At 36.5% G+C, this 15888-nt stretch overlaps 1 protein-coding gene across 3 annotated transcripts in view; it reads right to left on the minus strand.

Moving 5' to 3' along the window:
• Positions 1-15888, minus strand: part of LOC128696882 (DE-cadherin-like) — a 497484-nt gene that overhangs the window by 76203 nt on the left and 405393 nt on the right. For 2 of the 3 annotated variants that reach the window (XR_011393438.1, XM_070096116.1), the window contains exons 4-9: positions 14838-15006; positions 13951-14076; positions 10889-10974; positions 9628-9766; positions 7789-7806; positions 7059-7082 (exon numbers count right to left, since the gene is read on the minus strand). Coding sequence is in view for 2 of the 3 variants with exons in the window: in XM_070096116.1 (XP_069952217.1) it covers positions 7059-7082; positions 7789-7806; positions 9628-9766; positions 10889-10974; positions 13951-14076; positions 14838-15006 (562 nt within the window). In the remaining variant the exon portion in view is untranslated. The remainder of the gene's footprint in view (positions 1-7058; positions 7083-7788; positions 7807-9627; positions 9767-10888; positions 10975-13950; positions 14077-14837; positions 15007-15888) is intronic. The other variant, XM_070096117.1, reaches the window with a different exon arrangement.

Consider the following 15888-nt stretch of genomic DNA (forward strand, 5'->3'; position numbering starts at 1 on the left):
ATATATATATATATATAAATAGATCCCTTAAAATTCTGATTTCATACCCAGTTAGCTAATAAAAAAATACCATTTTAATTTTTCATTAATAAATATGTGTACATACCTGTAGCAGCAAAACTGTTTAAATTCTGAGAGAATAAACCCCCTCCCCCCTCAAACAATAACTATATAAGCAATAACACCTACCTTCAAACAATAACACCTACCTTCAAACAATAACACCTACCTTCAAACAATAACACCTACCTTCAAACAATAACACCTACCTTCAAACAATAACACCTACCTTCAAACAATAACACCTACCTTCAAACAATAACACCTACCTTCAAACAATAACACCTACCTTCAAACAATAACACCTACCTTCAAACAATAACACCTACCTTCAAACAATAACACCTACCTTCAAGCAATAGCACCTACCTTCAAACAATAACACCTACCTTCAAACAATAACACCTACCTTCAAACAATAACACCTACCTTCAAACAATAACACCTACCTTCAAACAATAACACCTACCTTCAAACAATAACACCTACCTTCAAGCAATAGCACCTACCTTCAAACAATAACACCTACCTTCAAACAATAACACCTACCTTCAAGCAATAGCACCTACCTTCAAACAATAGCACCTACCTTCAAACAATAACACCTACCTTCAAGCAATAGCACCTACCTTCAAACAATAACACCTACCTTCAAACAATAACACCTACCTTCAAACAATAGCACCTACCTTCAAACAATAACACCTACCTTCAAACAATAACACCTACCTTCAAACAATAACACCTACCTTCAAACAATAACACCTACCTTCAAACAATAACACCTACCTTCAAACAATAACACCTTCCTTCAAACAATAACACCTACCTTCAAACAATAACACCTACCTTCAAACAATAACACCTTCCTTCAAACAATAACACCTTCCTTCAAACAATAACACCTACCTTCAAACAATAACACCTTCCTTCAAACAATAACACCTTCCTTCAAACAATAACACCTACCTTCAAACAATAACACCTTCCTTCAAACAATAACACCTACCTTCAAACAATAACACCAATAACACCTTCAAACAATAACACCTACCTTCAAACAATAGCACCTACCTTCAAACAATAACACCTTCCTTCAAACAATAACACCTTCCTTCAAACAATAACACCTACCTTCAAACAATAACACCTTCCTTCAAACAATAACACCTACCTTCAAACAATAACACTCCCTTGCAAGTACTTAATCAACAATGTGACCTGGTTAATGCATTTCGAGATAAGTATCAAATCACTGAACGGAGTGCTGAACGCCCTGGCCAGCCGGCCCCACAGTTAACACGGCAGCTAGTTTCTGGTACAAACTCTCCCTTCGTTGATTTGCTTGCAATTTACAGATACCCCGCACATGAGAGAATGAAATTTATGAGGACGTTTCGGTCTGACTTGGACCATTAACTAGATAATGGTACAAGTCGGATCGAAAGATCATAAGATTCATATTTCTATCTGTGGTTTATTGTTTTTTGTCACTTTATTGTGCCTCTTTATTCGTCTGCAACACTGTCATTATTATATTAGCGAGTAATGAACGATGTTTGATTGATAATTGCAGTGTAAGCTTATCTTCAACTCTTGCCTTATCACGCTTGCAATTTTGCCCTCGAAATTATTGTCCAATATTAAAAATTAAATTTTTTAAGCCTTTCGTTACATTTAATCTGCTTTCCAAAGTAATTTCTCACTTTCATAATTATACAGACCTGGATTCTTTTTTTTCTGGAATTTTAATATTAATGTAAATTAATGCATATTAGATGAACAGTTATGGAGAATATTTGTTAACGGATATATAAACCGTGATATACACACACCTCTCCGACTATATAAACTGCTCAATATTGGTAGCAATTTATATGTCAACAGAAATGGAAAAGAAGTTAGATGACGCGAGTGATATAAAGACCAGCTCGGGGAAGGTTTTGGGTGATATGACCGAGCCCTGTCGCTGGCTTACTAGCTTAAACCGGAAGAAAAGAATTATAATATGCCGACGTTTGAGTGTTTCCAGTCAGTATCAAAACAGCATCTCATTTTCCATGTCCTGGAAGGTACAGAATAAAGATTATCAATATTATCATCACAACGAAGCGCTAAACAAGTAAGGGTCAGACTTAAGACACGCCTAGCAATAGTATGCTTTTGCTAGGAAAATGTTTCGCTCCCCGGATTGTGTCAGAATGACAAAGCTACGAATGAGCGAGACGTTTCCATAACCCAAATCTAGTACTGCACTCAAGTTTTACACACACACACACACACACACACACACACACACACACACACATATATACATATATATATATATATATATATATATATATATATATATATATATATATATATATATATATATATATATATGCAAAACAACCACTCTGAAAGAATAGAGAAATTCCAAGCGCTTTCGTGACTACTCACATTATCAAGGAACTATGAAAGTGAAGCATCCAAGGAAGCTATATAAGGGGTCGGCCAGCACCTCACTATCAGATCCCACAACGGTTAAACACGTGACGCGCGGCGAGCCAACTTGGACAGGTCCTTTGCAAAACTCACCCCCAAGCTATTTATTTGTCCAGTGTATTATTAAATTCTACCCAAATTCTATTAATTATAAATGGATCTAATTTATATAAACCAAAGGAAATATTCATATTATTGTCAAAACTGCTTTTTATGAAACAAGATTCAATTATATTCCTGTCGACCATGGACTTGCTTGATACTACTTTCTCAACTTTTTGAAAATCAATTGGATGGTTAAAATCTCTTACATGAATAAATAGGGCATTGGAATCTTGCCCTATTTATTCATGTAAGAGATTTTAACCATCCAATTGATTTTCAAAAAGTTGAGAAAGTAGTATCAAGCAAGTCCATGGTCGACAGGAATATAATTGAATCTTGTTTCATAAAAAGCAGTTTTGACAATAATATGAATATTTCCTTTGGTTTATATAAATTAGATCCATTTATAATTAATAGAATTTGGGTAGAATTTAATAATACACTGGACAAATAAATAGCTTGGGGGTGAGTTTTGCAAAGGACCTGTCCAAGTTGGCTCGCCGCGCGTCACGTGTTTAACCGTTGTGGGATCTGATAGTGAGGTGCTGGCCGACCCCTTATATAGCTTCCTTGGATGCTTCACTTTCATAGTTCCTTGATAATGTGAGTAGTCACGAAAGCGCTTGGAATTTCTCTATTCTTTCAGAGTGGTTGTTTTGCATATTTTGAAATCACCTGTTTACTGTGATCTTATTGCATATATATATATATATATATACATATATATATATGTATATATATATATATATATATATATATATATATATATATATATATATATATATATATATATACATATATATATATATATATATATATATATATATATATATATATATATATATATATATATATATATATATGTATATATTTGATAATCGATATTTTGCATCCACTGGTGTAGTATATTTAATCTTCCTCCTAATATTATTACAAAGTGAGCGCTAAATCCAAAAGGATCAAAATACCTCCTAATGTAAACTGCACTTGGAAATATTGTAAACATTTAAATTTGCAATGCTGGTGGAACACTATCTTAGGGACGTAAATTTTGTAATGAACACTATCTTAGGGACGTAAATTTTGTAATGAACACTATCTTAGGGACGTAAATTTTGCAATGAACACTATCTTAGGGACGTAAATTTTGCAATGAACACTATCTTAGGGACGTAAATTTTGCAATGAACACTATCTTAAGGACGTAAATTTTGTAATGAACACTGTCTTAGGAACGTAAATTTTGCAATGAACACTATCTTAGGGACGTAAATAAACGAAAAGTCATAGAGGGTCCCATCAATTTTCTCGTTATTCCACAATTTGTAAATCTTATTAATTCGTTATATTTTTTTACTCTTTTACTTGTTAATAAATATATCAGCATATTTAATAAATAAATCACAGCTCTATGATCTTTAAAGCCTTTCCCATAAGTCTAATAAAATTATTTTTTAATAAAAATAATATTGTCTTTTTTAATAATAAAGTTCTTTTAATTATAATGGTAATACTTATTATACAAAGGTTCGTTTTAATAATAATGTTCATTTTAATAATAATAATAATAATAATAATAATAATAATAATAATAATAATAATAATAATAATAATAATTATAATAATAATAATAATAATAATAATAATAATAATAATAAGAAGAAGAAGAATAAGAAGAATAATATAGAATTATTCATCCTATCCCTTCATTCTCCCCCTCTCCCCTTTACCCCTTTACCCCTAACTTCAAAGGGATGCCAGTGTAGCACAGGGTGAATCTATTTCCCTTTTTAGTTGGCCTCAAAGGATCGCGTCGGGAAATCTTGCTGGAGTTAAGTAAAAAGTAAATAAAGTCGAAGATCGAGCGAGCAATACCCGACCACTTGGGCTCTGGGGGAGCGTGCTTGCCACCTGTAAAATCAGTGTTTGTGAGGGTGTTTTTTGGTGTTTTTTGGGGTGAGGTTTGTTTGCTTGATTACTGTATCTCCGTGTCGGAAAATGTTTGTGGGACTGGAGAGGGATTTTTGAGTGTGTGTGTATGTGTGTGTTTGTGTGTGTTTGTGTGTGTGTGTGTAGGTGTGTGTGCGTGTGTGTGTGCGTGTAGGTGTGTGTGCGTGTGTGTGTGTGTGTGTGTATGTGTGTGTGTGTGTCGCACAGAAAATGAAAACATACACGAATATAGGGATACAAGGATAAAAGAACAATGTAATAGGCCTACTGGCTCTATTACTTTCAATTATTTCTTCAATGTCGCCACTAGGTGTGTGTTCCACTTGCCTACAACCAGAGTGCCAATCCTGGGCTTTCCAAAATCCTTTTAAAATCAAAATTACTATGATATCGGCCACGGGGATGCTAGGAAACACATCTTCAGACTCACAGTGGCAAATCAGTAGAATAAGCAACAAAAGGTTCATATAAACTCTCGTACACAGCTTCAAGAAAAGTTATGGTAGCGCTCTAGAGGCCAGGAACCAACAATAACTATCAACTGTAGTTTAAGATACCGTACCAGGGACTATGAATCGACCCCTGCAAAAGCAGTTACGCAAGTACAGCTCGGCGAGTACACACACAGGTACATATATTACAAAAACAATTCACCCGCTAACACAATATAGAAAGAGACAATAAAAATGTACCTTCAGCTTCAGGCTAACAAATTGGGCGTCCGAGAACTGCGATCCGCTTATAACAAAATCCTGATTTGTATGTTCGGTCGAGGGACGCAAACTCTGAACACCAAGGTTCGCATGTCCGTATTGCTCACTGAATCTCTTATGGGGTTCAATTCCACCATGACTCTTATCTGGAGTATATTTTGTTGCACGTTTATTTTGGCAAGGCTCGTGTGTTTATACACACACGCATATATATATATATATATATATATATATATATATATATATATATATATATATATATATATATATATATATATATATATATATATATATATATATATATATATATATATATATATATATATATATATACATACAGTATATGTGCGTGTGTGTGTGGATACAGAATACTGAATAATTTATTACACCTTTACTTACATGATTACTGTGAAACAAGCTTCCAATTATCTTGTGCAAAGTAACTACTCTAACAGTTAATTACATTTATGTTCCAGCTCTCAACTAATTACTTACATGCACCACCCACTTTAACAACCAATTAAGCCACTGTATCAACAGCTGTATCAAACCAATTAAACTAATATCACAACTGCTCTAACTACAATTACACCCATTACAGCAACTTAATAAATTACCTCCATTCACCAGTTATTTTTACAACATTTAAAAGTCGTTCTAAAAGTCATTTATTCCACGTAACAGTTAATCTAAAAACCATTTACTCCACTCCCCAGGTATTTCAAAACATCAATTGCTCCATTTAACACCTACATATAACTGTCTAAACACCTGTTTCTCCATCTAACAGTTATGTAACGGCTAATCTTACAACCAGTTACTCTATGTAACAAGAATTGTGACCTAAGTATACTAATTATCACCCTTTTTAGCATTCATTACACCCTACTAATGTTGATTACAACCCTGTATTACCCCATCCAAACACCCATTACATCCAGACATCACCAACTAACACCCACTGCCCCAAGGTACCGCCTGTGGAAAATTACATTTACCTGAATGTAGCTCATTATGTACATAACAGAAAATGATAACAAAGATAATTATTATTTATCAATGTTACATAGACAAGTAGGAATTTGGGACACCTAGGTCGCAAAAAATGTCCCCCTTCGATACCTACCACTGTCATAACCACAAGTTGCTCTGGACCTATTAATTAAATGAAATATACATACACCAGGAATACTGGTAAATATATAAATTTGTGGACTGTATATTAAAAATAATAAATGGTTATATATATACACAATTACATAACAGAAGGAAAATATATCTTAATATCACTCACCAATTTGACTGGAGATTAATGTGTATCATACTCAGAAAACCTCATTCTAACTAAATCTATGAAAATAATGCTGGCCAGAATTACACACAAATCTAGAGAGCTTATCTGAGGTTCCTGGAGGTCTTGTCCAGTCGCCTGATATCTCAAGTTATGCAGGAATGCATATTCACCAATTTCGCCTCCTATATGAGAGGTGTCAGCACAATTTTAACCTCTAGAGCACGAAAAATTCTTCCCCATTACACCAACGTTTGTAAAAAATTAAAAACCAAGATGGCGAGTCTCCTGCGCAGACGCAGACTCTCCGTTTTTTATGACATAAATATTATTAAATACAGTATGGCCATCTATATACATATAAATACTGAATTTCTGGAAAATATATACAGTATTTTCCACACCGCCTACTGTAATACCCATTACTCCAAAATACGAAAAATGTGACTCACCATTGGTGACCCAGACCAGGCGAGCTGAGGAGCGTGGAAAAGACAGGTAAACAACACATGATATTAATACCAACTGTATATTTAATAACAAATCTGTTTAATAAGTACAGTTAAAAATATCAATAAATTTAAATACACGTCTATAAGAATCATTCTTTAAATTGGGTTAACTTTCTCAATTTTTGGCTTCATTTTTTTTGAAAACACTGAATTTGTACATATCTAAGTTGCTCGCACACTGTTTATATGCAATACAGCAACAGTGAAAAACAAAAGTAATCACTGCGCTTATATTGCATATTAAGATATCACCTATTTCTTGTGGTCTTAAATGATATATATATATATATATATATATATATATATATATATATATATATATATATATATATATATATATATATATATATATATATATATATATATTTATATATATATATATATACATACGTATATATATATATATGTATACATATATATATATATATATATATATATATATATATATATATATATATATATATATATATATACACATATATATATATATATATATATATATATATATATATATATATATATATATATATATATATATATATATATATATATATATATATATATTTATATATATACATATATATATCAATGCTAAAATTAAATTCTTTAATATTCCAATATATTGCTTCAAATAAATACTATTCCTTTTATTGAATATTATTTGACTTACCGTAGGAAGGGCTGCTCGCTATGTAAGAAGAGAAACACATCAATAAAATATATAATAAAACAAAACACCTAAATCTGGTGTTGGTCACTCATGCCTCACCATAAAAAGGAAAGCCAAAAATAGGGGTAAAAATGTAAAAATAAAAACATTGAATTTATTTTCGTATTGCTACTTTGCTCAATTGTAAAAAATGCCTAATATAGGCAGAAAATTGTACTAAAAGAATTGAAATAATGAAGCTTAAGATTAAGCACTTAAAAATAGGTTCAAATAATATACAGACAATTGAAACACTTAAAATCTATAATGGAGCTTTGTTAAAATACCTAAAATAAACATATATATATATATATATATATATATATATATATATATATATATATATATATATATATATATATATATATATATATATATATATATATATATGAATGAAAGGAAAGAATATTTAAATCTATTTTATTTCTCTCAAATATATATAACGAAAGTGGTAATTAACTTAATTTCTAGAGAACGGAAATACAAAGGTTAATATAGCATGGAGTCCGACTTATTGAAAATTGACATGAAATAGTGCCCAAGACATAGAGATAAAACCAAGATCTATCGAATATCAAAACCAATATCAATGCACAAACATCTGTTTTAGGCTCAGAGGCTAAAATTACCTGCATTAGAGATGCAAACACGAGGAACTACTCGCAGACCAACATAATGACTTTCGAATTATTGAATAAAGTTGGCACATTCAAGCGAGAAAAGAATTGGAGAGAAGTGTGACAGTGAGAGAACAGACGTATGTGAGTGAAAAGGTTAGAGATAGAAGTGTGAAAGAGGACCCTCGAGTGTTATGCATGCAAAATAAAAGGTGCTGGATGAAAAGGGAGCAGTGCAGATACATACGAATCACCAGCTGCAGAACAGACTTTTACTGGTACAACGTTTCTCGCCGCGTAGAGCTTAAGTCAGTTACTTAATAAAGCTCTTCACGGTGGGAAAAGCTTTCCGGCCAAAGGCTTGCTCAACGTCTTCATACAAAATCATTTCAAAATAAGAATAAAAGGTAACTGAAAGGCATTCTGAAAAAAAAAAAAATTGCAAAGTCTGGCACGATGATATAATTATGATGCAACAATATAATTATGATGCAACAATATAATTATGATGCAACAATATAATTATGATGCAACAATATAATTATGATGCAACAATATAATTTAACAATTTCCATCACTAGAAGCAACAAGCAGCAGAAATACGAAGATTTTGTTTATCAGTGTCATAAAGCACAAGACACAAGCTCTCAGGAAGGGTCACAATCCACTGACACCAGAGGTCAGTCTTTGACACACGAAGTCACACGAAGTCACACTCTGACACAAGATGCCGGACTTCAACATTAGAGGTCAACCTTTGGTATCACGTATCAAATTTCGACGCAAAAGGTCAGAATTTGACACCACAGGTCAAACGTTGACACAAGAGGTTTAATTGTGTGACACAATAGGTCGAGTTATGACACAAAAGGTGAATGAAATTTTGGTGTTAGAAATTTGAAGTCTGTCAGAGGCACCATCACCCACCATGAATGCAAAGTCTATTATTATTAATAGTATTATTTAAAAAATAAACACTAGGTCAGATTGGGTTATTTAAAGCAGCATAACGTGGTCTAGAATCAACGTCAAGGTCAACTTGGGCAGAGGTACAGATGCTATTTAAATGCCCCCGAGGACCTATAAAAAAGCAAAGAACAGGCAAAAAATGGTTCACAGAAGATGGAGTATAAATAAGATAGGAATGTAGGAGAGACAGGGAAAAAAAAGGTATGGGACCAACCTATTATGTGGACAGTGACTGGCACTAAGGTCACGTGACCTCGGTGGTCAATGGCACCAGCCTTGAAGGTGTAGAGCCATTGTGTGCCATCTGGGGGCCATCCTGATGACACGACCCCAGACACGCTGTTTATTGTGAACTGGAAAGAGACAAGACTGTGAGAGAGAGATAGATAGATAGAGGGATAGAGATAGATAGATAGATAGATAGATAGGTGGACAGATAGATAGGTAGATAGAGAGATAGATAGATAGATAGATAGATAGATAGATAGATAGATAGAGAGAGAGAGAGAGAGAGAGAGAGAGAGAGAGAGAGAGAGAGAGAGAGAGAGAGAGAGAGAGAGAGAGAGAGAGAGAGACAGAGAAAGAGAGAGAGAATGTGAGATCACTGTGTAATCTTGTGAGTAATGGGTTAACACACAAGACTTATATTATTACATATAACTACAATCACTCTCACTCACGCGCTCGCTCACACACACACACACACACACACACACACACACACACACACACACACACACTCACACACACACACACACACACACACATGCACACACACACATGCACACACACACACACACACACACACACACACACACACACACACTCACACACACACACACAGCTGCACTTCTGCTAACAAAGATGACACTTCCCTTTTCTGCCATTTCATCCTGCAATCTTCCTGTCCTCTTCTCTCTGGCATCCTAGTGTAAGTGGACACCTCTGTAGCTCTGGCAGCCTTTGTTGCCTCTGTCACCTTTGTGCAGTAAATAAGTTTTGTGTCCTGAAAACCTTTTGGCGTTTGTTATTCGTTTGTGTTTTATGGTTGGAGGAAGAATGGTGGGTAGGTAGTTTGGTGGAGTAGGAGTGGTGGAGGGGTACTATAGGAGTGCTTTAGGGCTGGTGAAGGAGGGGATTTTGGATATTGGGTTGGGGTGAAAGAATAGATAGTGGGGTGTAGGGAGAAAAGGTGTGGCGAGTGATAGTGTGTGTGTGTTTGTGTGTGTGTGAAGGGTTTAGGGATGGAAAAATGGGAGGGATAGGGACGTCTATCTCGCTATGGGATCTATCCTCACGCTCTTTACTTCCTCCCTGATAATCTCTCTTTCTCTCACTCTCTCTTTCACACACACATACATACACACACACACACACACACACACACACACACACACACACACACACACACACACACACACACACACACAATATCTCTCTCGCTCTCTCTCTCTCTCTCTCTCTCTCTAACTCACCATTTCAGGGGGTTCGACCCCCTCCAAGAAATAGTAGTCGAGATCCTCGTCATCGTCGTCAGCTCTGACGGTGCCGATGTAGCTGCCTGCAGGGGGTATGAGACGCTAAATAAATTATTACCTCAATGAAAATTTCACACCTGGTCCTCTCTCTCTCGTGCAGAGTGAAGCACAATGTTGAGACAAAGTCTGCAGGAAGGAGTCAAACGCGAGTAGGAGTGGATAGAGTAAGATAGAGTGGATAGAAGGATAAAGATAAGATAGTGAGACTGAAGATGTGAGGTTGTCTTGCCAGTTTGACCTGTGTTACATTACGCAGCTACCCTGACCTGTGTTATACTGCGCAGCTACCCTGAACTGTGTTATACTGCGCAGCTACCCTGAACTGTGTTATACTGCGCGGCTACCCTGACCTGTGTTACACTACGCAGCTACCCTGACCTGTGTTATACTGCGCAGCTACCCTGAACTGTGTTACGCTACGCAGCTACCCTGACCTGTGTTATACTGCGCAGCTACCCTGAACTGTGTTACACTGCGCGGCTACCCTGACCTGTGTTACACTGCGCGGCTACCCTGACCTGTGTTATACTGCGCAGATACCCTGACTTGTGTTACACTGCGCGGCTACCCTGACCTGTGTTACACTGCGCAGCTACTCTGACCTGTGTTATACTGCGCAGCTACTCTGACCTGTGTTACACTGCGCAGCTATCCTGACCTGTGTTACATTGCGTAACTACCCTGACCTGTGTTACACTGCGCATATACCCTGACCTGTCTTACACTGCGCAGCTACCCTGACCTGTGTTACACTGCGTAACTACCCTGACCTGTTACACTGCGCAGCTACCATGACCTGTGTTACACTGCGCAGCTACCCTGACCTGTGTTACACTGCGCATATACCCTGACCTGTCTTACACTGCGCAGCTACCCTGACCTGTGTTACACTGCGTAACTACTCTGATGTTACACTGCGCAGCTACCATGACCTGTCTTACACTGCGCAGCTACCCTGACCTGTGTTACACTGCGCAGCTACCCTGACCTGCGTTACACTGCACATATACCCTGAACTATATGTCCCAAAATTAAATCAATGACCCGTCACGTTCGCCTGAATACTCAGAATAAGTCGCAATGTCTGGAAAGGTGTTGGCAAAGTTCGTACCATCAAAGAACAACGACTGAATTGCAAAAGAATTTGCAAGAGCAACTTCAAGTAAGTTCATTTGCAACAGGTCTGGAGTTTTTAAAAAAAAACTAGCTATTTCCATCTCTTAGGATAGTGCATCGCCCTGAGGGACATCAAAGTCCTGACAAAATTTAGATGTCATTCATTACCTTATTATAAGAAGTTTCGTGTTTAGATAATCAGTTTTCTTACATTACTTATGTACCTTTATCATGAATGAGGGAATAAACACCACCTATCAAAACAGAGGAACTGAACACCTCCTATCAGGACTGTGGGATTGAACACCTCTTATTAAGCCTGAAGGTCTGAACACCCCCTGTCAAGTCTGAGGAACTGTACACCACCTGTCAAGGCTAAAGAACTGAACACCACCTATCAAGGCTGAGGGACTGATCACCTCAACTTACCTCTTTTAGTCTTCAAACGATTGTTTCTATTGGACTAATAAAACCACTGGTTGGCGAAGCATCTCCATAATCAAGATACCTAAGTGTTACCCATGTGTCTTATATGTCTAAATAATGAGCCTTAAAACTATATTCGTTACGTTTTTTGATGCGCTTTATTTCCCAATGGTTAAAAAACAACATATAAAATCGTGAAAAGATAAGATATTTAATTAAAAATAAGATTAAAATGACGAAAAACAAGGCAATATATTTCGTTAAATCAATCGTTCCATTCACAAATAGAATGACTGAATAAAAGACAGGTATAACAATAAACTTGTGCTGAGAATTTTGTCATTCTCTTGATTTGGAATTTATTCTAAGTAGTTTTTTCGCTTTATAAATGTCCTTTTGTCTTTAAATAACCCGTACAAATTTAAGGCTTTTATGTGGCTATAAACATAAACATAACTATTTTATACCATTTTAATGTTCATAAACATAACTATAAACGCCAGTTTAGTTATAATAATTTACAATAAATAGTAAAGGAGAATAACAGTGAATATTGCTATTACTACTACCACTACTACTACTACTACTACCACTACTACTACTACTACTACTACTTTTACAACTACCAATACTATTATTACTACTTTTATTACTACTAATAAATCTACTATTATTATTACTACTACTACTACTACTACTATTCCTACAAATACTATAAATGCTCTTTTCTGTCCACTTAAGCCGTTGAACATTTAAGGATGTCACTTAAGGCTTGTGGACTAGACAGTCATCAGTGTTCTCTATAAACAGTTGTGACCGTTACACTCCACTCAAGGACTGTTAGAAACCGTTTTCATTTCACTGGAAAGGCCTTTATGGCAGCTGGGCGTTATGGATGGACCAGTTACACCCGCTAAGCGTTCTCCATGGAATGTAACTACCTTTAAGAGCTCTCCAGGGATGATTAGGAGTGTGGAATACTATTCAAGGACTGCTGTTTTGACTGTTGAATGTTATGAAAGGTCACTTAGGAACGTTGGATTTCCTTAAGGGATAGTAGGGACTGTTGAATGAGATTACAAAGACACTTAGAGAAGAAGAAGTCTTTACCTAGATGGCATTTTGCTCAAGGAGAGCTTTATCAAGTCATGTCAAAGCTCTCCTTGTGCGAAACGTTGTATTCATGAAATCTTACAAAGAATACATACAGGAGGATCGGAGCGCAACCCTCGGTATTTTTTTAATGAAAATCTTGCTGTCTGGAGGTTCCTGGGCAAAACGAGCACTCGTGGATACATAACTCGTTTTCTGATTGAGGGTAGGCAAAACAAACACACATGCACACATGCGCTCACATGAAATATTCACGCCGACGCGATGTAGGTGCTTCAGGCTCCCTCAGCTCTTGCGTGATTCAGCTCAACGAAGAGACGTACACAACTGGAGTCTGCACTCACCTCTGGGCGCGAACTCGGAGACGGAGAAATAGTAGTGAGGGGAGTCGAAGTAAGGTTCCTCTGGGGCGTCTGTCACCTGAATGTTAGCCGTCACTACCGCCTTATTCCTGCCCCACCGGTCACCTTCTGCAAGACACGCACACACACACTCACGAGGCAAGTTATTATTACACACTGTCGTAAACTTAGTAACTTTAATATTAAAGTCATCAAGCAGACTTTAAACTGGCATATTAGGGCTCGATCCCACATGACACCTTGTTTATTCATGATATTAAAAGCACTACGCGACATGAAGTCAACAGACCCACGTCTATTGATGAGAAACAATGTTGAAGTTACGTAAATACGCTAGTGGTTACTCTACATAAAACGATTACAAAACCACTCCATGTTTAATAGTTATGTTTAGCTATTGCTGTACGTTTGACTATTAATAATAATTGGGTTAAATTAATCCTTGATTTAGCCATTGATTTGATCCCGTTTATTGATTAGATATTACCTATCACTTAAGAACAATTATATGGTCCCTTTTACCCGTTTATATAAGGTGATCTAACCATGCCGTGAATTAATAGAATTTATTATGAAAATCTGGCAGCTGAATTTACACGTGAATTAGATCCAAGATACCATACATGAATTGTTGTAATTCCTACGTTATGATGAATAAGATACGGAGACATGATCCTCGCCAGAACAAAACAAGGTTATACTCACCTAGTCAATAATTAGCATATCAGGGATCGATAATAAACCAGAGGCTGACAGGAACGATATCTGCTCTCCTGAATCGTTTCTATCGTCAGTGATTCTGACTCTTTCTCTTAGAAGGAATATGACGAAAATCTATCCTAGAGCCAGCGGGTAGGTCGTCTACTCACCAAGGTCTTCCGCTGTGATATGGAGAACATAGTGCCCGTTGGTACTCTCGAAGTCCAGAGGACGCAAGTTGTAAATGACTCCGCCTTCGTCAATACCGAAGTTCGTGGTGTCGCTAAGTTGGTATCTGATGTCGGAGCGTCCCTTATTCTGGCCGGCAGTCGCTCTTACCTGGTATGTGTGTACGTGTGTGTGTGTGTGTGTGTGTGTGTGTGTGTGTGTGTGTGTGTGTGTGTGTGTGTGTGTGTGTGTGTGTGTGTGTGTGTGTGTGTGTGTGTGTGTGTGTGTGTGTGTAATTTTTGTGTTTGTCATGTTTCAGAGAGAAGAAAATATTACTTTTTATTGCTGATACAAAAACATTCTTAAAAATATACACAAATTCACTCACACCTAAAGTGGTTTCCATTTCTACGAGACCCGTGAAAGAGATTGTCTCTCAAACGTGCTTCCCAGGAGAGAGAGAGAAAAAAGATTTCTCTTTCTCTTTCTCTCTCCTAATGGCAAGTTTCGTACCTTCAGCTGTGGACACAAACAAGAAATTGCGAAGTGACAGTCTTTTGAGTTTTATTTTCGTAGTAAGATGTCGCAAGAGCTTGTCCAGAGGGCCTCCCATATGGGATTTAACTTTACGACACATTGATGAGAAATGGGAGGAGAAATTTGAGCTTTCACCCACGACTGGTGAAAACAAAAATGAGAAACGTATACATGTGCACAGGCAGACCTTGTGTGTGTGTGTGTGTGTGTTGGAGCGGTAAAGAGGACAATCCCTGTAGCGTGCGTTCAGAAGAGAGAGAAACCCGTTATCGCACATGAAGCACCACCCCAAACGCTACCAAAACACGAAGTTCCGTGCGTGCTTCTGTATGTGTGTGTGTATTGTGTATTGTGTGTGTGTGTGTGTTTGTAAGAGTGTTTGTGAAGCTGACACGTTGAAATCATTAGTATGAGAGACACTCACACAACACCACTCACAACAGGAAAGGTACAACACTGGACAAAGAAGAAGATGGAAGATACAGTATCATACAGGGCATAAGATGCAGGATACAC

This window comes from Cherax quadricarinatus, chromosome 52 (assembly GCF_038502225.1).
Source record: "Cherax quadricarinatus isolate ZL_2023a chromosome 52, ASM3850222v1, whole genome shotgun sequence".
Classification (NCBI taxonomy): Eukaryota; Metazoa; Arthropoda; class Malacostraca; order Decapoda; family Parastacidae; genus Cherax; species Cherax quadricarinatus.